Genomic DNA, 24,363 nt, shown 5'->3' on the forward strand with positions numbered 1-24,363 from the left:
GGTCATACATATTATTCCACATTCAATCTTTTTTACGGCCACCGTTGCTTTTATATGGCGGCTGTTTTGAGCCATTAAAATGTTTTTATTATTGACGCATGTTATGTCCAGCTATGCGGACCCCTTAATTATCAGACCGGTCCCCACATGCCCTTATGAGGTGGATGCCATGGCATAGCACTCATTCGGAGGGCGGCTGGCCACACGTTGATGCGAGATCCTGAGGTGCAGGTTATTTTGTTTTTAAACCTGGTGACTCCATTACATCTTCTACATGTGTACGTTTTTTCCTCATTTGTCAGTTTTCATGGCAGTTGTATCTTTTTCTTCATGGCTAGTGTTTGACTGATACCCGCTACCGTACTGGTAGATTGTCTCAGAGTAGATTCACTTAATTGAGAAAAAAAAAATCAGGAGTAGGCTCCTTTCTATATGCTTTTTATTTTTCATACATGTACAGTTATTGTTTATTAAAGGTTCTATTGTGAGCCATTTTTCTGTTCTTTGGGTTAGCTCCTGATTATCGATTTTGAAGTGGCGTTTTGCAGCCTGACGGAAGTTATAGTTATACTAAGTGCTATTCTGGTGAGCCACTCTCCCTTTTATGTATTTATATATCTTGCGTGTTAGCTTATCGGGGGTGCAGTTCTACATCTGATATCGGCATTGGTCCACCTCTGTATAAGGTTAAATATTTCCTCATTCAGGTCTGTGAAAAATGTGAGGCTGTTTCTCCATTTAATTTTATTAATTCTTTCAACGTTTTGAGCACATTAGCCTATTATCTGCGCACATTTAGGGGTCTTTCTCGTTTAGCTTCTCCAGCAATGTTAAATGCTTTAAAAGAAAAAAGTCACAAACTTTCCTAATTACTTCAATAGCTCTAACTTTCACCAATGCGCGACCGATTGCATTGCAATGCTTGTTGCATTCATATTTTTATGTCTGACAATTAGTGTGGATTATGAACTACAGAAGTACCCCATAAATGATCTCACAAGCTCAGCCTCCTGCACTCAGCCCTTAACCTCCTTATCCTCCAATCCTTGCGATACAGTTTTGGAAGAAGGGGCGACTTCAAAACATTTAGTTTAGGGGGTTCAGAGCAAAAAGGTTGAAGATCTAGACCCGAACTTGGATGTCAACGATCTCATCTCCCAATGTCTTATGGTCCTTGCAGACGAAACTGATAATGTTGCTCCATTTCAAAGGAAAAGGCCTACTCCTTCAGCACCATGGTTCGATAAATCCCTTTATGAAGAAAGGAAGAGCCTGAGAATCCTGGGGAAACAATGGAGACAAACTCCGTCCACCACGAATCTTTCTAGTCTACGTTCTGCAAGATCAAAATACCACAAACACATCTTCCATGAAAATGCATCACACTTCAGAACCCTCCTTGACTCAGCTAAAAACAGACCCAAAAAACAATTTGACCTCGTCAAAAATCCAAACTACTCTCCCCCAGCCATCAAGCCTGACGATTCTACAAAGAAAGCAGCAGAATTTGCTTCATTCTTTGATGAAAAAGTGAAATCACTAGTGGATCAGGTCATTCTTCCTATACTCCTGGAGGAGCGCAAATCCTTAACTTTGACTTCACCTCTGAAGATGCCCTCCTCAAATGCATCTTCGAAACTAAACACTCTAACCCGTCCTACGACCCCATCCCTAGTGACATTGCCATTGATTTCTACACCCATACTCTTTCCTACTGGACCGGTCTGGTTGACCTCTTCCTCAGCCAAGGCTGCCTTCCTGTTGCCCTTAAAACAGGACAGGTTACTCCACTCCTTAAAAAACTCTCAGCTGATGCGAACGACCTCAATAACTACCGTCCCATCACCAACCTCCCGTCTTGCGAAAATCACAGAAAAATGTGTAGCGAAACAACTTAATCAAACATATTATGAATAATAATCTTCTAGACAATTTCCACTCTGGGTTCATTCAAAATTGCAGCACCTAAACAGCCCTGCTGCAAGTGATCGAAGATACGCGGCGTATACTCAATTCAGGGGAGTCTGGTCTTCTGATTCTTCTAGACCTCTCTGCAGCCTCTGACACTGTTAATCACAACATGCTCCTTAACACTCCTCAGAGAATGCGCTTGGAAGGCACAGTGCTTAAATGTTTTCCTCATTCCTCGCGGACAGATCCCAAATGATCAAGATAGCAAACAGTCTTATGTCTCCTTTGGCGGTAGGTCAAGGCGTCCCTCATGGTTCTATCCTCGCACCCACTTTGTTCAATCTCTATTTGGAGCCATTAGGAAATCTCCCAAGTAATTCTGGGATCCTCTAACATCTCTATGTTGATGACACTCAAATCTACCTTAACCCCTTGCATGAGCACCGCGAATTTTCGTGCTGTGCGACCGTTTTGAAGAGTGGGCGGGATCATGACGTCCCACAGCCGTCATCAGCACACGCCCACCGTGATGCATGACAGCCGGGGGCCGTCATCAGCATGGAAGGGGTTAAGGTGTCCCCCGCCCACGATATCTCAACCCTCAACTCTACTCTCAACTCTATTCAAATCTGGATGTCAGCCCATCAACTCATTCTGAATTTTTCCAAAACTGAATTCCTCCTCCTTTCTACCCCTCTCTCTCCTTCTCCTGTTCAATCTCGGATGGATCAGCTGAAGTTACTCAACAATAAACCTATTGTATCAACAGCGCAAAATCCCTTGGTGTCATACTTGACAAAAGGCTCAACCTACTCTCCCACATCAACTCCATTGCAAAGAATGCACGATACCAACTGCACCTTCTCTGGGGGGGGATTCAACATTTCTTTCCGGAACATGACCTAAAAACCCTGGTCCAATCTCTGGTTCTCTCTAGATTGGATTATTGCAATTATCTTCTTGCTGGCCTCCCCAAATCCCAACTTTCCCCTCTTAAATCCGTTCTCCATTCAGCATTTGCTTTAAATATGGGTGCCACAAAAAGTGACCACATCACACCCATTTTATACTCTCTTCAATGGCTTCCCATCGAAGCAAGAGCAATCTACTAGACTGCCTGTATCACCCACAAAGCCTTGTACTTCCTCCCCTCGATACCTGGAGAATAAACTGAACATTTCTGGAGGCTCTAGACCGTCTCCTAACGGGAAAAAGTTACTGCTTGAGCCCCCCACCTTCAAGAGGGAAAGATCGATGGCTTAATCCTTCTTTGGCAATGCTGTGAGAATCTGGAACTCCCTTCTTCCATTACTCCGTACCATCACCTTTACCCGGACCTTCAAAACGGACCTCAAATCTCTTCTCTTCCAAAGACACTTCCAGAACTAATACACCCTTCTTCAAGTCCCTCATGGAAGTCCTTTCTTTATTGTAAGTTAATAATCCATTCCTGGACAATCGTCATCCTAGTGTGTTTTTACTCCGTGTGTTTTTGAGCGACTGCTCGTTTGTTTCTGTAACATGTAAATGTTGTTACTCTCCTCATTTAACGTACTTGGTTCTGTGAAGCGCTCTAACACCTTTGGGTAAAGTCCGCGCTATATAAAAATGCATTAAATAAATCAATCTATGCAATAAGGGCTGTCTGTCGAGAACTGAGTGAAACAGAGTCCAACCGCAGATCACGCTCATATCTGAGACGTGTTAAAGACTAACCTCCATCGACCCGTATTCGTACTGAACGGTAGGCTGCAACAGCCTAGTAAATAATTCGAGCAGACAAGCAAAGCCGAACCAGCTCCAAAACAGCTGCATAATCGTATCGCTGTAAAACGACGACACACAGTCAGGACGTGAGGAGGCTCCATGACGAATCACCACTTGAGAATTTTCGCCTGGCGCGTGAGGATTGGGTAGGATGCCCCAACGCACCAATCCTAGGTCCCCTTACATTTTTACATTATACTGTCCAATCCTAGACGATTCCGAGGATGTGTTCACGCTTGTGATTGGCTGGTATGTAACCCGGATGTGTTAAAATTATGAAGCAATTACGTCCTTTAAAAATATCAACACTGGAGGACAGCCACCAGGCTGAATTGTATTGTAATTGCATTTAACTAGTGCACGGACAGTCCCTGTAAGTAGCTAACTGGTGGTCACTTTAGGGTTAGACTGCTGGAGGCTTCACTCCATAGGAGTAATCCGGACATGTGACTTAAAGTTCGTGATCGTCTGGCTGAGTGTAGTAACTAAAAATCGACGTGAGAACAGCAAGTAGATTCATTTTTTAGGAACACCGAGAGCCAAGCTACGGTAACGATCTCTAGGCCGTCACGTTCTAAATACAGCACGAGGAATAATGTTGTGACAGCTTGTGGCGAGGAAACGTGTACTCACACATAAGGAAAGAAATGGAACAGGGAAAGGAAAAGAACAAGGTAAATAATAATGAGACATACTTTCAACGTACCTATTATGAATATTCCATCTTCGCCCTTACAAAAAGATAATTTAGTTCATTTACACAGTATTTTAGTTTAACAGACATGCATTTATTGAGGGACATCTCTCCGTTCGTAAGCCACACTTTCCACACACCAACTGGCCCGCATCGTTGAGACCAGCGCAAACGAAGGGGCGCGAAGGGGCTTTTAAGAGCGTTCTCCGGAGAATACTTAGACCCATTACTTGAGTCTCTTTGTTCATTGGGGATAGTCGATTGAACAACACATGAAAGCTTGCGCTCGCATCACTAACACAGCATGCAAGTCATTCACCATTTCCTATTTGCTTACAGAGGAGCAGACCCATTGACTTTTACCACTTGACTATATCTGTCCTTGTGGGTTTTACGTTTAGTGAGCTTGATTCTCATCTTGTTCGATGCATAGTCTCTTCATAGCATTTTCTTAATCGTAATTCTCCTTGGTAAACAGTTTGATACTCTTGACCTGTCCATTTCTTTCAAGATGGTAAAGATACATTTTTAGGCGCGAGATACCACTTAAAAAAGAAACATGGACGATTTTTGGGCTAGGAATTGGACTTCGTTGTCACTGATCTATTGACCCGGGACCTCTCCCATGAAAAAACATGTTTCAGGAAACCCAGCATTTCCTTGGTTATTGGATTTGATGCATATTTAATTTCTAATCACTTACTGTAATAATTCAACCATTGATGTGGCCTGCCACTTGTCAAGGGGCAAGTTATTCATCTGCCCTAAAATACCAATACTTCCTTTCTTCCAAGGACCATCTAGCAATTTGGCCGGCGTCAGTGGTGTGAAAGCTTTTTTAATAATTTAATTAGAACATGACGCTTGATTTAGATATGTTGAAGTAAGCCTGCCAATGAATCAAACAGCTTGCATTGACATCATTCACAATTGAAGGAAGAAAGTGCACTTTTATTTTATGTTAACAGGCATTCTCCATGAGTGCTTTTCTTTTTCTGAAAATCAACATATTAGTAGCCGTGTTTGTGGTGGTGTTTACTGTATTAATATAATTGTATTAATGCATGTTGCTATTTATAAGGCCCTTTCTCTAGGCTCAAACGGAAGAGCCTTTCATTCCCTGAACGTATTGTTAGTTACATAAATATACTGCTATTTCCTATGCATTTCTCTTAATTAATATGCAGCGAAGTATGTGTTTACGAGAAGTATCTTATTTGATGTATCTTGAGTATTTGAAAAGTGATTGGTTTTAATGAATTCTTCTTTGTTAATCCAGTACTATTATTTCGACACAATTTTCCTGTATTCTCTATAACTTTCCTGAGAGTTCTTATATGCTCATCCAAATTCCAATTGAAAATTACATCATCCTGGAATGTGAGCACCATTTCCAGGCCATTGGAGAGTCTGTTCATAACTCTTTGAAATGCAGGTGAGACTGAACTGAGGCCAAAGGATATTCAACGTAATTGATATGTACCTTGTTAGTTAAGTCCGGTCCATAGGGAGTTACAGAATAGCAATTTGGAGGGCGCACGCGCTTTACAATGGACCTCTTCCAGTCCTGATTCGTTTTTATGGTTTTACATTAATATGCTAAAAAGTCCAATGAATTGAGACTGCTTGACAAAACAGACTATGTTGGCATGATTTTTATTGCATTTTGTCATCTTTTGTTGCGCTTAAATGAGCTGCGTAATCAATGCATTGTGAATCAATTGATGTTTTAACATTTTTTTTGTACAATTCTTTTAAATTTAGTATAACTATCTAAAGCGCATTGTTATGTGTTTAAGTAACTAAAAAAAAAAAGATTTTTTGACTTTTATATGTACCCTGTGACTTAATAAATGCAGTGCAGCCTCTCGACTCCTCTTGTAAGACAATGAGGAGTTAGCTGGCACAGATCTATATTTAACCCACTTTTTCCATTTTTAGGCTGTGCCTGCACAGCGTTTGCGCTATGCTTGTGAAATGTCTTGTATTGAATAAATCTTAAAAGAGGGTGCTTATCAGTTCCTGTGGCTGAATTACTGTTTGCCTCCGATGTTGTGTGGATTTTTTTTGTTGTGTTTACTTTCCTTGGCTGCACACATTGAAACAGCTGTGCTACATTCCTGATCTTTTCATCGTGACGCCATCGAGGAATCTTAATTTGATCTCAATCTACATTTTTGTGAGTTAAATTCTTGAACCTAATTTTATGACTTTGTTTTGGGCAATTATATTCGTGTGCCTGCACGAACCCGTGTGAAGATCTCATGTCACTCTCTCCCCACATTGGAAGAACTTGACAACACTGCCATCTACTGGTTATTTTTAAATTGCATATCAAAAATTGCTCTTGCATTTTCGCTTCAGGTTTTATGTTGCTCGAGTACCGGTAGTCAACTTGGATATCAAGTCGGATATCTTTGGTTTTTAGGTTTTAACTTTTGCATGCACAAGCAGCTTATTAATAATCACGTAGACGAAACTTAATGCATTTCCCACTGCTTGTTGTCTTTCATGCATTTACAACATGTGGCAACCACTGAGACTATTATCATATTTCTAATATTTCTTTGACCTTTTTCTGAACTGGCAAATGAATATGTCTGCCGAATAGGTTGAGTCCGTCATTAAGAATGATTTTATGTTGAAGTACTACAAATATCCCAGTTTGGAGTTGAATACTGTTTTATACTCTTACGTTTTTGCCAAGATCATTTCCTTGAATATTAAGTACTTGAAGTAGTTTGCCGGTATTAATAGGCATCTGCGGTTTCTGAAATTCCGGACAACCAAAGATGTTAAACCCTTGTGACTGCTTCCCTACTCTCAAAATTAGTTTAACTTGGAACCTGTCTTTCAGTTTTTATTTTGTGACCACCACAGGCCCAAGAAATGATTAGGGTACACTTTTAAGGTTTCTTTTCAGAAAGATATTCAACTGTTTCTTTTGAAATTATTGTAATACTTGAGCTTGTATTGACCCAGACTGTTACTGGGGTTTCATTCAATAGCATGTTGCACTTTGGTAGACTCTCCTCATCATTCCTCTCAATAGTCTCCACGTACAGTACTAAATACTCAAAACTTAGCTCCACTTCCATCATATCATTGTCTTTCTACTACTGTATACTCTTTCCTTTTGCATTACATCCTATATGTTTTGGCCTAGTGTCCCTTTTTCAACACATTTTTGAATTCTATTCCTATGGATGTGCAATTTCTGGATTATGTAATATGGTTTGTTGGACCACCCCTGTAGTATTGTTTCTTGTTTTTGCTTTTCCATATTCAGCATTCTTGCTGGTTTGTTTACCCCTGCGAATTATGTTTATTCCATCTAGCTGTGTTTCCAGCATCTTCAGTTGTTTAATTATTTTTATGCTCTTTTGACACTCTTAATTATGGAGTTAACCTGGTCCAAAGAAGGGTCTTTGTGGTATAGACGTCTTTACTGAACCCTTGTACAAACTAGGTGCATCATTATCTAACCCTGATCATTTCATCAATGTCTTTGAATGCACAGGTGCTGGTCATCACCCTTAGGGTTGCTGCACACGCTTCAATAGTTTCTTTAATATTGTCAGGTTGATTGTCATTATAAAAAAGATCAATGATTTCTCTATTATATAACTCACTAACTCTCAGTTGTATATGTACAATTCTTGTTCTTCTACTTTGAATCTCTTTTGTCTTCTAATCTGCTCAGCCCATCTCACAACACTGAACCACTTGCCTACCCCCTTGTGGGTGTATGTGGTGGAACATGGTACTAATCAGCTTTTTGGGTCTTGTGCTTTTACCTCAACAAGCTCGTACAAGGTTGGCATTGTGCATACTTATTGCGCAGTAGCAATACATTTGACATGAATTTAAATTAGTTTTGGCGCACCCTTGAACTGGTGGAGCAGATTTTGGCTTACTGCTAGTTCGAGCCAGTGAAGTTTCTGGGATTCAATGAAGGGACAAAGTATGGGATGGCTGCTCACCTCAGGGTTGATGCCACCAAACTTGCAACCAGATTTACTGTGTATGGCTGCTCTGAAGGTTAAGGTGAGAGCGACAAGTAGATTTAATATCTTCTTAGCTGTAGCACGATACAAGTGCCCGTACCGGTCACTTGGTCGATCAGTCACCAAAATCTAAATAGAGCTTAAGGCATAGTGTTCTGATAGCAGGTACTGGGACTACACACGTGCACACACAAATACAGGAAGGGGACAGATAAATAATAAAACCAAGGGCTATAGCAATGACCACACTTCCCACGTACGTATCATGAATCTCATACCAAGTTGGCCCCAGTACTTGTCTAGATTATTGTTGGATGTAGCAGGAGTTAATTTCCTATCCACTGAGTTGCAGTAAGGTGCGTCCAGCATCAATAGCGTTCTCTAACCTAATGTCAGATTGGGCCTAAGGCTCTATACACCCCAAAATAGCCAGTGAGACTGACGGAGAGAGACTGACTGATGGAGAGAGACTGACTGACTGACTGAGACTGACAGAGAGAAAGAGAGAGAGAGAGACTGACTGACTGAGAGTGACTGACAGAGAGAAACTCACTCACTGACTGACAGAGAGAAACTCACTCACTGACTGACTGAGAGAAACTCACTGACTGACTGACTGACTGAGAGAGACTGACTGAGAGAGACTGACTGAGAGAGACTGACTGAGAGAGACTGACTAAGAGAGACTGACTAAGAGAGACTGACTGACTGAGAGAGACTAACGGAGAGAGAGACACTGACTGACGGAGAGAGAGACCCTGACTGACTGACTGACTGAGAGAGAGACACTGACTGACGGAGAGAGAGACACTGACTGACGGAGAGAGAGACACTGACTGACTGGGAGAGAGACACAGACAGACTGACTGGGAGAGAGACTGACTGACAGAGAGAGAACCTGAGAGAGAGACTGACAGCGCGAGAGAGAGAGACCGACAGACCGACTAAGACAGGGAGACTGGCAGCAAGAGAGAGAGAGGGAGAGGGAGACTGACTCAGACTGACTGACAGAGAGAAGGAGAGAGAGAGAGAGACTGACTGACTGACTGACTGAGAGACTGACTGACTGAGAGACTGACTGACTGAGAGAGACTGACTGACTGAGAGAGACTGACTAAGAGAGACTGACTGACTGAGAGAGAGACACTGACTGACTGAGAGAGAGACACTGACTGACTGAGAGAGAGACACTGACTGACGGAGAGAGAGAGACTGACTGGCTGACTGACGGAGAGAGAGACACTGACTGACGGAGAGAGAGACACTGACTGACGGAGAGAGAGACACTGACTGACGGAGAGAGAGACACTGACTGACGGAGAGAGAGACACTGACTGACTGGGAGAGAGACACTGACTGACTGGGAGAGAGACACTGACTGACTGGGAGAGAGACTGACTGACAGAGAGAGAACCTGAGAGAGAGACTGACAGCGCGAGAGAGAGAGACCGACAGACCGACTAAGACAGGGAGACTGGCAGCGAGAGAGAGAGAGAGAGAGAGACTGACTGACTGACTCAGACTGACTGACAGAGAGAAGGAGAGAGAGAGAGACTGACTGACTGAGAGACTGACTGACTGAGAGACTGACTGACTGAGAGACTGACTGACTGAGAGACTGACTGACTGAGAGACTGACTGACTGAGAGAGACTGACTAAGAGAGACTGACTGACTGAGAGAGACTAACGGAGAGAGAGACACTGACTGACGGAGAGAGAGACACTGACTGACTGACTGACTGAGAGAGAGACACTGACTGACTGACTGACTGAGAGAGAGACACTGACTGACGGAGAGAGGGAGAGACACTGACTGACTGGGAGAGAGACACAGACAGACTGACTGGGAGAGAGACTGACTGACAGAGAGAGAACCTGAGAGAGAGACTGACAGCGCGAGAGAGAGAGACCGACAGACCGACTAAGACAGGGAGACTGGCAGCGAGAGAGAGAGAGGGAGAGGGAGACTGACTCAGACTGACTGACAGAGAGAAGGAGAGAGAGACTGACTGACTGAGAGACTGACTGACTGAAAGACTGACTGACTGAGAGACTGACTGACTGAGAGACTGACTGATGAGAGAGACTGACTGACTGAGTGAGACTGACTGAGAGAGACTGACTAAGAGAGACTGACTGACTGAGAGAGAGACACTGACTGACTGAGAGAGAGACACTGACTGACTGAGAGAGAGACACTGACTGACTGAGAGAGAGACACTGACTGACTGAGAGAGAGACACTGACGGAGAGAGAGACACTGACTGGCTGACTGACTGAGAGAGAGACACTGACTGACTGAGAGAGAGACACTGACTGACTGAGAGAGAGACACTGACTGACTGGGAGAGAGACACAGACAGACTGACTGGGAGAGAGACTGACTGACAGAGAGAGAACCTGAGAGAGAGACTGACAGCGCGAGAGAGAGAGACCGACAGACCGACAGACCGACTAAGACAGGGAGACTGGCAGCGAGAGAGAGAGAGGGAGAGGGAGACTGACTCAGACTGACTGACAGAGAGAAGGAGAGAGAGACTGACTGACTGAGAGACTGACTGACTGAAAGACTGACTGACTGAGAGACTGACTTAGAGACTGACTGACTGAGAGAGACTGACTGAGTGAGACTGATTGAGTGAGACTGACTGACTGAGTGAGACTGACTGACTGAGTGAGACTGACTGACTGAGAGAGACTGACTGAGAGAGACTGACTGACTGAGAGACTGACTGACTGAGAGACTGACTGACTGAGAGACTGACTGACTGACTGAGACTGACTGACTGAGACTGACTGACTGAGAGAGACTGACTGAGAGAGACTGACTGAGAGAGACTGACTGACTGACTGAGACTGACTGACTGAGACTGACTGACTGAGACTGACTGAGAGAGACTGACTGAGAGAGACTGACTGAGAGAGACTGACTGAGAGAGACTGACTGAGAGAGACTGACTGAGAGAGACTGACTGAGAGAGACTGACTGAGAGAGACTGACTGAGAGAGACTGACTAAGAGAAACTGAGAGAGACTGACTAAGAGAAACTGAGAGAGACTGACTGAGAGAGACTGACTGAGAGAGACTGACTGAGAGAGACTGACTGACTGACAGAGACTGACAGAGAGACTCACTGACTGACTGAGAGAGACTCACTGACTGACTGAGAGAGACTGACTGACTGACTGAGAGAGACTGACTGACTGACTGAGAGAGACTGACTGTGAGGGACTCACTGACTGAGAGCGACTTACAGAGAGGCTGACTGACTGAGAGAAGCTGACTGACTGAGACAGAGAGGCTGACTGAGAGGCCTACTGAGACAGAGAGGCCTACTGAGACAGAGAGGCCGACTGAGACAGAGAGGCTGACTGAGACAGAGAGGCTGACTGAGACAGAGAGGCTGACTGAGACAGAGAGGCTGACTGAGACAGAGAGGCTGACTGAGACAGAGAGGCTGACTGAGACAGAGAGGCTGACTGAGACAGAGAGGCTGACTGAGACAGAGAGGCCGACTGAGACAGAGAGGCCGACTGAGACAGAGAGGCCGACTGAGACAGAGAGGCCGACTGAGACAGAGAGGCCGACTGAGACAGAGAGGCCGACTGAGACAGAGAGGCCGACTGAGACAGAGAGGCCGACTGAGACAGAGAGGCCGACTGAGACAGAGAGGCCGACTGAGACAGAGAGGCCGACTGAGACAGAGAGGCCGACTGAGACAGAGAGGCCGACTGAGACAGAGAGGCCGACTGAGACAGAGAGGCCGACTGAGACAGAGAGGCCGACTGAGACAGAGAGGCCGACTGAGACAGAGAGGCCGACTGAGACAGAGAGGCCGACTGAGACAGAGAGGCCGACTGAGACAGAGAGGCCGACTGAGACAGAGAGGCCGACTGAGACAGAGAGGCCGACTGAGACAGAGAGGCCGACTGAGACAGAGAGGCCGACTGAGACAGAGAGGCCGACTGAGACAGAGAGGCCGACTGAGACAGAGAGGCCGACTGAGACAGAGAGGCCGACTGAGACAGAGAGGCCGACTGAGACAGAGAGGCTGACTGAGACAGAGAGGCTGACTGAGACAGAGAGGCTGACTGAGAGAGACTGACTGACTGACTGAGAGAGACTGACTGACTGAGTGAGAGAGACTGACTGACTGAGAGAGACTGACTGACTGAGAGAGACTGACTGACTGAGAGAGACTGACTGACTGAGAGAGACTGACTGACTGAGAGAGACTGACTGAGAGAGACTGACTGAGAGAGACTGACTGAGAGAGACTGACTGAGAGAGACTGACTGAGAGAGACTGACTAAGAGAAACTGACTGAGAGAGAGACACTGACTGACTGAGTGAGAGAGACTGACTGAGAGAGACTGACTGAGTGAGAGAGACTGACTGAGTGAGAGAGACTGACTGACTGAGAGAGACTGACTGACTGAGAGAGACTGACTGACTGAGAGAGACTGACTGAGAGAGACTGACTGAGAGAGGCTGACTGAGAGAGGCTGACTGAGAGAGGCTGACTGAGAGAGGCTGACTGAGAGAGGCTGACAGAGAGACTGTTTTTTTTAAAAATTTCTTTATTGGATTTTTCCCATTTTTATGCAAGCAGGACAGAGCACATAATTATAACGGAGAAACAGTGAGAGAAAAATATTTCAGAAGCAAAGATCATAGGTCCCTCTCAAAGATAAAAAATAAACATCACATGATTGCATTTGTTCATAATCGATAACTGGGAAAGAAGTCCAAAGCAATTACACAAGGAGTATATTTAAAATACCCCAAGAACAACACCTGATCCATTCAGCTCCCCTTGAATCCACTGCCGGACAGGGGCCCAGATCTTCAAGCCTAAAGCTCTTCTTCTTTTTCCGGCCCTTCGTTCTATATTTAGCAAATTCTATATTGTAAGTAGCTAAAAGACAGGCTCTCCAAGTAAGAAAAGAGGGGGGATCTGGATTGATCCATTGTTGAGTAATACATGCCCGCAATATTGCCATACAAATAAATAATACATTTCTCTACCCTTCGAGTAGTATATCAGAGGTTGCCCCAATTAAAACTAATTCCCCTGTCAAAATAACTGTAGATCCACACAATAATGCCAAAAAGGTGTGAATTGCCGACAAATATGATGTTAACTGAGGACACGAAAAAAACATATGTAATACATCAGCTGCAAACAGGCCACATCTACTGCATGATGTACCCACAGTCGTCCCCCATTTAGAAATTTTTGAGGGAGTATAATATAGGTCGAATAAGGCCATATAATGCTGTGTGCGTGATCTACCAGTAATCAAGATAGTATTAGCCAATCCAATAGATTCCTCTATCTGGATATCGTCACAGCCCAACTTTTCAGCCCACCTCCCTTGATGAACCTCTATATCATCTGAGCATGAAGAGATAAGTAAGTAATAGTAATACCCTATCGATTTTTTTTTTAGTGAACATGCTGTCTATAAGCGGGATCCTCCGCAAACCAGAGCGATCCTGCAAACGTAAAGTATTAAAAAATCTACGAATCTGCAGATACTTAAACTAATCATTGCTTGTTAGATTATACTTATCTAAAAGCTCCAAAAAGGGGATTAACAGATCGTTCTGCCATAAATCACCCACACAGTGAATTCCGCAGTTACGCCATCTGATCATAACATGATCTTGAAAAACTGGGGGAAAAATGCTAGTTGATGACAAAGGTGTATACAGCAGGATTTTCTGAATCCCTAATGGACGCTTAATTATCCTCCATACCCCATACGCGGCTTTCAAGGTCTTGAACTTAGTATTTTTAAAGAAGCTAGGCTCTACATTTTTAAGAAAGCAGCCACGACACTCCACTCCCATTGCGAATTCGTATATTGAAGGTGAATGACCTTCCTGGACACCAGTGACCGGAACTATTGACACCACGAACCAAGAACGCTTCACTTTGTGGCTGTGTGCTGTTTGGGGGGAGATAGAAAGACTCCAAGCCCCAGGACGCTGCTGGGCTTGCAACGACCAACTCGCCCCTCCCCCTTGTGACCGGGGGCTACTTCAACCTTCGCACCTCCCGCTCTGTGGGAGATTCTTCACTTTGTGGTTGTGTGCTGTTTGGGGGCAGATAGGACTCCAAGCCCCAGGACGCTGCTGGGCTTGCAACGACCAACTCGCCCCTCCCCCTCGTGACCAGGAGCTACTTCAACCTTTCGCGCCTTCCGCTCCGCGGGAGACGCTTCACTTTGTGGCTGTGTGCTGTTTGGGGGCAGATAGGACTCCAAGCCCCAGGACGCTGCTGGGCTTGCAACGACCAACTCGCCCCTCCCCCTCGTGACCGGGAGCTACTTCAACCTTTCGCGCCTTCCGCTCCACGGGAGACGCTTCACTTTGTGGCTGTGTGCTGTTTGGGGGCAGATAGGGCTCCAAGCCCCAGGACGCTGATGGGCGTGCAACGACTAACTTGCCCCTCCCCCTTGTAACCGGAAGGACTTAAAGCTATCAGCCTTCCCCGCCACACGGGACGCGGGCGGGCTGGCAGGCGCCGGGCTAAGCCCGGGCAAAGGGCTCGGCCCTCCCTCTTTCACGCACTGATCTTTGAGGGCCGGTTGAATCCCGTTGGCGCTGACCCCTGACCGCTAAGACAAGAGTTGGTACCTCGGACTGTGAGTGACTAGGCGGAGCCGCCACTACATACTTTCTGTAATAAGTGCAATCAGTGGGGTTGAGCTGGGTGGCTTGAGAATTTGGTTACTAGGGGTGGTTTTATCTAAAATCATAGATTATTTTTGGGTCCCTGAGTCGCATCACGACAGTGTTTGTTAACTTGACACCTTACTTTGTAGGCGAGTGTTAGCTCGACAATATAATGGCTAGTACTGTGCAAACAAGATCAGCTAAAAGGTGTCATAGTATTCCATCTAACCCCAGCTCTGCAACTCAACAAAAGAGAGCTCCCCCACCCACAACTGTACAGCCCACTGCAATTGATCGAATGTTGCAAAGGGCGATTGGCGTGGTATCCAACGAAATAGAGCGAACCGAAAGACGTCTATCATTAACCCCACAAATTGACCTGGCCGCAACGACTCACGAGTCTGAGAATGATATTATGGTTAATTCCCCTCATAGCCCATTAGCTTAGCCACTTTTGGAAATCCCATGTGCTCAGATTGTGAACAAAGCGATACAAAAGGGGATGATGGACGGAGCTTTTGAGCAAATCAAACACTCACCCCCAGTCAACTGATCTGGGTTTAATCCATCACCATTCTTTAGCTCACTCAGCCACCCCAGTTCAGACATGGCCATATGCAAATCAGTCTGACCCTGTGCCTCATGGGAACAGTCCAGCCCGAACTGCCAAGCCATGTCTTCCCTGGACCGGAAACAAGCATCCTGGGACCGGTTTCGGAATCATAATCCTCATCAGCCAGGCTATCTTGAATCCAGTGGCCAAGTGAGCAAGGGACTCACGTCTGGACATACCCTGCCAACTTAGGGCGAACAAAGCGATATAAAAGGGGATGATGGACGGAGCGTTTGAGCAAATCAAACACTCACCCCCATTCAAATGATCTGGGTTTAATCCATCACCATTCTTTAGCTCACTCAGCCACCCCAGTTCATACATGGTCATATGCAAATCAGTCTGACCCTGTGCCTCATGGGAACAGTCCAGCCCGAACTGCCAAGCCATGTCTTCCCTGGACCGGAAACAAGCATCCTGGGACCGGTTTCGGATTCATAATCCTCATCAGCCAGGCTATCTTGAATCCAGTGGCCAAGTGAGCAAGGGACTTGTTCCAGATTGTGAACAAGGCAGATTCTGTGAAACCCAAAGCTGGGAGAAAGGCATCCATCAGCAAGAAAAAAGTAACTAGCCTTAGAAAATCTAGGTCTTAGAAGTGTAAAATGACCCCTGCTCCGAATGAAGTAACAAGGGTGGCAGGGGAGGAGGTTGGGCATATTACGCATCTGCAAGTACCCCCTATCTGGGTGTCCCAACTTATAATTGATTTACAGTCCCATTTTGAGAAATTGGTCAACACTCAGATAAAATTAATTGTGAGCAGACTAGATAACATAGTAACCCTAGTGAAAACAAGGAGGGGCGTTCAGGATGGCATTTTACCTCCCACTACTGTAGCTAACCCCAAAGCCCTTGAGACTACTGCAGGGAATGTGCCCAGTGGACGCTCCATTGTGCAAACTACCGCCTCTATGGATTTAATACTACCCATAATTACCCAACAACCAAGTACTTGCGGTTCCCCTATTAGAAGCACCCCGAGTACAGGAAAGGTACCCTCTGTCCCGTCTACTACTGTCTTATCAACTACTACTGCACAAGTCCTAACTAGCGGGCCCCTACCAAAAGTACTCCGAGTATAGGAAAGGTGCCCACTGCCCCGTTAACTACTTCCGCACAAGTTCCAACCTGCAAGCGAACCACATCGGAACCTCTACTCCCGGGTCAATCAAGAGAGTTACCCCCCTAAGACGACCATTAACCAACCACCCAGCATAAATTTACCCCCTGAGGCAGCCCCATATGTGGTCATACTTGCAGGGGTGCCAGAACTGAAACCAGAACATATTGAATCTCATGAAGTATTAAGGAATAAGACTATGTTCTGGCTAAATAAGAACAGGCCGCTGCCAGGGAATGGACATGGGGAAATCTTGCATGTGCGGAGAGTGAGCTGGTTGGGGAACAGGAATATGGACATTATCGATAACTGTGTGGTGGTTAATTTTAGAGACTGTAGAGTAGTTAATTGCATTCTAGGTGGGGGTCCTGTAAACCTTTCAAGCACTATAAGACCTATGCCCTTGGGTTATTTCTATTGGAGGGGAACCCTGAGTTATAATCAAGGCCCTGCATACCCAGGAAGAAGGGATAGCCTCGACGATGGCATGGGTCCATGTCACTTAATGCCTGGTACCTTCCTAGGAAATCCGGGTGCACTGAGCCTAAGGAACAGTTTTGACCCCTTGATGTCATTAGAGGAATTGGATTGACTAAGGTTCAATAGAGTTCCCTCTAAGAAGGTTTCAGGGGAAGAGGGAGGTTTCACCATCAACCACCAAGCTGCACCCCTATCCCCCTGCCTTGCACTGAATGAGTCCACTAGTGTCAAAGATGATTTGGGTTGGGGCTCGCAGTCGATGTTCAAGAATGACTCCCGGAATCTTCAATCAACGGTAGAAGTGGCCCCAATAATTGAGCATCTTACTAAGAGCCCTCTTGACTCCACCAGTATTTCAGGTCTTACGTTTGGGTCGTTGCCTACGATATTAGGGAGTGAGGACGCATTGGAAGAAGATCAACCCTCTTCGTCATCTCATAGGCAAACCCGACGCTGATTCAAAGGGTGAAAGACCAATTGACAATACTCCTGCTACACCTCAACCCACAGAAAGACACATGCAAGGGGGGCTCAAATTAGTTTCATGGAACATAGCCGGTTTGTCAGCTAAGTTTGATAACCAAGAATGGAGGCAGAATGGAGGCAGTACATCACAAGGTTCCAGATAATTTGTTTGCAGGAGACTTGGGCAGTAGACTGCAGGCCCTTTCATTTAGCTGGGTATAAGCGTTTCTCTGTGCCCGCTCGGAAATCGGGGTCGGGGAGAGCCATGGGCGGACTTTCTATATTTGTATTTACACATGGAGGGAGTGCGGACCAATTTAAACTGGACCTCAAACAACATGCAGGCTCTTGGTTTTGCTAGAAATTGGTTGAATGTGATACTGATCAATCTGTATAATGCTGCTGTAACTAAGGGGAAAGAATCCATAATACAAGAAGTAGATAACATGCTAAGTGTTAAGACAGCCAGGAGGAAGAGGGCGGTGGCCCCTTTTGTAATATTAGCTGGCGATTTCAATTGCCATCTATGCCCTAACTTATTACCCCCCAATGAAGAGTGGTCTAGCTGCCCGACGGAGGAAGGCCCGCATTTTGAGCATACGATTGAGGGCACTTAAATAGGCAATGTATTCAAAAGCCATACTTTTGAACATACTATTGGCTTGGCCACTATTGGAAGGGATGGTGCTTTCACCCCAACCTTTAAAGGCAGAGGATGCAGCTCGTACATAGACTACATTGTGGTATCTAGTTTATTTAACGACTGGATAATAGGGGCTGAGATTGAATGGAACGCATTTATGTGGAGAAGTGTGGCTCAGGGGTTAGAGGCGGCAGACCCGGAAGCAGAGATCGGCCCTGGACCAGGGTTCAATTCCCCGCCTCGGCGAGTCTTGGGCTAAAATTCCACGGACTCGATAATTCTCGCTCCGGTGCCTTCTCGACTCACGGGTTCACACTCTGCGACTCTGGGCAATAAATTGCTTAATCTCCACAACGGCCCCTCGCGGCGGGATGCCTGGCTTTCACCTTGTGGATACCCTGACGGGGTTATCTCACAGGGGAATACCAGGACGGGTTCCCTAAGCAAGCGCTGGGAAACCCACTGCGGGTAGCTGTGCGCTATATAAGCTCAAATACATTTACATTTAGCGATCATAATCCGCTAGTCCTCAAGATAAGGAACTTGCCCCCTAGAAAAGACAGGAGTGGGGAGATGGGCGGCAGTATCGAGAAGGTAACGAACCAGGGAAGACGTCTGGGATGGTCTAAAGTTGATGGTGAGGCCTTTTTATAAATCATTAATGGAAATCGGGAAAGAGCCTATCGGGGAATGTCTAGACCTTTCTGTGGAGGGGCCATCTGTGGTGAGGGCATTTGAGGCAGTGGCCCACATGATAGACGGTCTAATCAAATCTACTACCCATGTGAGGGCATACTCTGCCCCGAGATGGTTTGATAACGATTGCTCCCGAGCACAAAGATTTAAAAATCCGTTTGAAAAGCCTTCCCCGCGACAAGTTCAGAATTGCGCAGTGCAGGAGCGCATACAAAAAGGCGATTAAAGTTAGGAAGACCTCCCTCCAATACAGGCCTGGGAAGACCTAAGGGATGCAGCAGAAAGAAGAAATATGACTGTGTTCTGGAAAACAATAAATAAACCGTGTTTCCAGGACAATAACACCCCAGAAATTGGCACAACGATCTTGCCCGAACAATGGCATGACCATTTCAAAGGCTTGTACAACCACTCAGAGGAGAACAATTACAGTAAAGGGGGGCGTGATCAGTGGGTTTTGTCGGTAGAATTTTCTCTGGGGGAAATTATAGTGGACATCCAGGGTTTATCACGAAACAAAGCACCGGGCCCAGATGGCATCCCACCTGACCTTTTTTTAAGCAATGTTGAGTTATGGGCCCCTGTCCTCAAAAGGGTGATAAACGCGGCTGTTGCAGCTGGCCTCCCGCGTTCTTTGTTGTCGGCAACAATAGTCCCAATTTTTAAAAAGGGGAACAGGGACAACCCCCAGTAATACCAACCTATTTCACTGATAGATGTGACAGCTAAAGTTCAGGGTAGAGTGGTCCTAATGCGCCTCACAGACTGGGCTGAGGATAACCAAATTATAACCGATGTCCAGTATGGATTTAGATCAGGGAGATCGACGACGGATCAGTGTCTGAACCTCTATCTGTTGGTGGCCAAGTTTACCATAGCCAGTAATTAATGAAGCGGTATATCTAGGGTTTATGGATCTCACTGCAGCCTTTGACCGTGTAAATAAAGAAAAGCTGTGGACCCTGATGACCAGGCTAGGAGTGGATCAGGGCCTGTCAACATTTTGAGATTACTGCACTGGAACACCTCTGCCAATGTGCGGTTTAATCTGGAAGGGGGTACCACAGAGTCCTTTCCCTGTAATAGCGGGGTTAGATGGATGCATCCTGGCCCACTTTCTGTTCTCTCTATATATTAATAATCTAGACCAGGCTTTAGGCAAACTAAAGGTGGATTCCCCAAGAGTAGGAACTCGACCCGTCCCAGTGCTGCTGTACGCGGATGACGCAGTACTGCTAGCCCGCACTCCCAAGGGACTTCAGTGTCTGATAGACGGGTTTGTTAGCTTCATGGACACTCTAGATCTATCGGCCAACCTTTCTAAGTCCTATGTTATGTTGGCTGGTACTAAACCCTGTAAGAAATTTTCCTATAAAATAGGTGCACATAAATTAGGACAGGTACAAAACTTCACCTATCTTGGCCTGTTATTCGATGGGTTTTTAAATTTTAAAACATTAATTGCTGAGCGATGTACTACGTTGGTGGCCTCGACTGGTGCTATAATGAACTATGAGCGTAGGTGGTCACCGGAGCAAATTATGAATTTGTACAGCTCAGTATGTTGCTCAAAAGTGACTTATGGTTCAGAAGTTTGGGGTTTTGAAAATACACAGCAACTACAGCTGGAGGAGAACAAATATTTGAGGAAGTTGCTCAAAACCCCAAAAAGTACCTCGGCCCTGATCGTCCATGAGGAACTGGGTAGGCCCTATATCGAGGATCTGATAAAGGTTAGACCCCTCATGGCCTGGCTAAAGATTTGGACTAACACTGAGGCAGACCTGAGTAGGCAAATTATTAGAGATTGTCTGGACAGGGACAAGGAAATGAGGATCCCATGGCTAATGTACGTGAAGACTAACCTTGAAGGAATTGGCTGTGTGGATCTCTTCATAAACCCAGTGGAAATTGCCCCTCGTGACAAACCCTGAGTTAATAGAATATTCTTGGAGTAGGTAGCCTCACGCAGAGCAGCAGTGGAAGGAGGCAAACCCACAGTCTGCGCGCACTGCCTGGTCAAAACAGGGGAGTGTATGGAACCTTATCTCGCTCTAATGTCTAACGCACAGGATAGATTTTTATTCACCCGTTTCAGGCTCAACCTTTTACACCATCTACTGGCTAACCCGCTAGGTTTTACTCTAACTGTTGAGCAGTAGGGTGCCTGCGGCTGCGACAATCGGTCTCTGCAGGACACCCTTCATTTTGTATTATTATGTCCCTTTTATGTATCACCCAGGCGTAGATTTTTAGTAGGTATTTTAAAACAGGCTAAGTTTCGACATGCGAAGGTTGCCCTATTATTCTTACAAAGGGCCAACGATCCCAAGGCTTACGTTGTTTTGTATTATTAATTTTATCAAGGTTGCTGTAAGGCTGAGGAACACAAGAGGGTTGTGCTGATTGAATTCCCTGTTAATCATTTTTAACTTTATAGTAGGCATGTGATGTTTATGAATTGTATTTTTTATTGTCCCCTTTAAATGTATAAATATGAACTTTTATGGTGTTTTTTAAATACCGAATAAAGGATTATTGATTGATTGACACCAAGAACCTTGGCTTCAGGGTTGCATCAGTGAATTCATTAGGACGGGATCCTTTCTGTCACTTGGTAGGTTTTTTGGACATAGAGAATTTTTGTGGAATGCATTTTTATTTTTCATGGGTGCTGGAAAGCAGCTGTTCCTTCATCCCACTGAGTTGACCCAGATATCGGCCAGATTCTCCACACCCATATTTCTGGCACAAGGTTTAAGCCCTTGTGAGAGAAAGCCTTTGCAATTGACCAAATACTCGGAGTGTGAATATGCCCAAGTTGACCTAAACAAAGCCCCATAGGGTAGTCAATGTTATACAAAGCCTAGGAGGGGCATATCCCAGCCCGATGTTTCTAACTCAGTTTGGTTTTCTTTGTAGATCTTTAAATTAAGTTTACATTTGATTATCTGTTAAAAGGTGTTTTCTCTTGTCAAAGACAAACTATTGACTGAACACTGAAGAGTTAATATGGTTTCTAAGCATATTGCCTCCGAGTAAACCTTTAGTCTCCTCCTAGCTATCTAGATAGTCGTATGCCCAAATGGAGTAAATCTGGTCTCATCTCCCTTTGGGGTGCTGTAGTATTGTGATGCTGCAACACTAACTGCAATACAGGAGTGTGTTTTTAATACAATGATTGGTGATGGTAGCCTCCTGCTGTTGTGATTGGGTGGATTGTGATGATGTAGTGCTGGATGTTCTGTGTATGTATTGTGCTGTTTGGGTTGGTAGTACAGTGTCATGAAGTGGTAATAAGCGTTTGGTTGTATAGTGGTAGGAGAAATGAGCTGTCTGGACAGGAGCATAGTAGTTCTGTATTGTAGCAGCACCTTATTGGGTGACTGTAGTAAAGTGGGGTGAATGGGTAGTGCCGAGGGTGATACAGTGCTGACCTACCCTTTAACCGCCCTTGACTTCATCTTAGCATAAGAAAAGAGACCACTGTATTGAAAGTACTGCATGCCTTATTTGCAGTGATACTCCTTACCAACTACATGCAATTTTCTATTTATGGCTAGATGTAAAACTTCGATTCACTAACACAGTATGATTGGAATATTTTGCTCTAGTGATACCAAAAATTACAATACCAAGACCACTGTATCAGTGTTTTTGTGCAGAATGCGGTCCATTAGAAATGTTATGTTATAAGGGTACTTTTAGAGCGCACAGCCACTCAAAAAGAGTGTCCCGGGACTGAGAGAACCTCGTGACTAGTCTGTTGCTGTCACACAAAGAGGGGGAGCCTAGAGTTGCTGATGAAACAGCCAAGTTTTCAGCTGCTTTCTGAAAGTCAGTAGATCATGTACCTGTGTGAGTGGCAACGGCAGAAGGTTCCAGACACGCGCAGCATGCACTTGAAAAGAGCGGTTGCCAGTCCGAATAAGGAGAAATTTAGGAAAAACCACTTGCTGTCGAGAGGATGATCTCAGGGTTCTACCCGGGACATAGTGTAGCACTCTCATTCTAATCTAGTGAGCTCCCGTCCCATGTAAAGCCTTGGAGCGAATTCTATTACGGACAGGCAGCTAATGCAAGTCCTTCAGGTGAGGGGAAAGCGGTGCTTTGGGTCCAAGCATGAGAACCGCCCTGGCAGCCACATTCCAGACCACCTGAAGCCTGTATAATAAGTACTCTGGGAGGCCGAAGTTTAAGACATTAACATAGTCCAGCCTGGAGACGATAAGGGCTTGAACCACATCGGGTGAGAGCTAACAGAGGGAGGACTTTCCTGAGCAGTCTCAGAAGACCAAAACAGGATCCTGCGACTGTCTGGATTTGAGCCTTCATGGATAGGGTGTCCTCCATCTTAACCCCCAGATTCTTGACCATATTTACAGAGGTTTGTGGGAGTGCCATATCTGAAGGCCACCATTGTTTCCACTCATCCTGAGACGGAAAGCCGAAGAAGATTATCTCTGATTTCTCTGGGTTGTATTTTTATAAATACAATTTCAGTGCAGCATTCATTAAGTAAACATTTGCTTTTGTGGCTTGCAATGCAAGATAATTGCATTGATGACAATTTGTTTATGATTAACTGACTAGAAATAAGAAAGAGAGAACATCTTGGAATAACTTTATGGTTCGATTGTTTTTATTGATTTTGATTTAAAACACACTCAAAGAATGCCATTTACATATAGCCATTGTCGAGCTATTGCACAACATAACAGTCGGAAGGTGCCAGCCGAGAGCCGGAGGCCAACCCTTAAGCCAATATCCGCTCATTTCGTGTGTCTAAAAGCAACGACCTCTAAGAAAAAACAAAAGGTACGAAAAACCCTATCCCTCCCACTACCCCACTCCCTCTCCTCGTCCAGTGCTCCCAGCCTCTTGCCTATCTCTCCCTTCTCTTTCCCTCTCTCTAGTCCCTCAGAAAACTGTCTAACAGTCTGCCTTTTGGGGTTCAGTGAGGCGCAACAGCCTAAAGTACAGAGGACACGTAACTTCTCGGAATTCAGTGGCCAACAGTGATAGGAAAGGCTGCCATAGGTCATCATAGATGGATCCCTCCCCTGCCATAGTAAGCAACAGTTTTTCCATTCCAAGTACATGCCATAGGCGGTGGAGCTAGCCCACAAAGGAAGGTGTAGTGGAGGTATGCCAATGTGTAAGGATATTCTGAACCGCTGAGCCTAGCGCAATAGCCATCAGCCTGCCCCTGCTGGATTTTAATGGGTACGTCAGGGGGTTGGGAAGGCCTAGAAGCACATAGATTGGGAAGCGTGGG

General features: G+C 45.3%; 1 protein-coding gene across 1 annotated transcript in view; it reads left to right on the forward strand.

Annotated features, from left to right (window-relative positions):
• Positions 1-3,367: 3,367 nt before the first annotated feature.
• DDX41 (DEAD-box helicase 41) overlaps positions 3,368-24,363 on the forward strand; it is a 168,681-nt gene continuing 147,685 nt past the window's right edge. The window contains exon 1 of the mRNA XM_086931792.1: positions 3,368-4,352. Within this exon, the coding sequence (XP_086787918.1) occupies positions 4,326-4,352 (27 nt within the window). The 5' untranslated portion in view covers positions 3,368-4,325. The remainder of the gene's footprint in view (positions 4,353-24,363) is intronic.

Source organism: Lissotriton vulgaris, chromosome 7 (assembly GCF_964263255.1).
Source record: "Lissotriton vulgaris chromosome 7, aLisVul1.2, whole genome shotgun sequence".
Taxonomy (NCBI): domain Eukaryota; kingdom Metazoa; phylum Chordata; class Amphibia; order Caudata; family Salamandridae; genus Lissotriton; species Lissotriton vulgaris.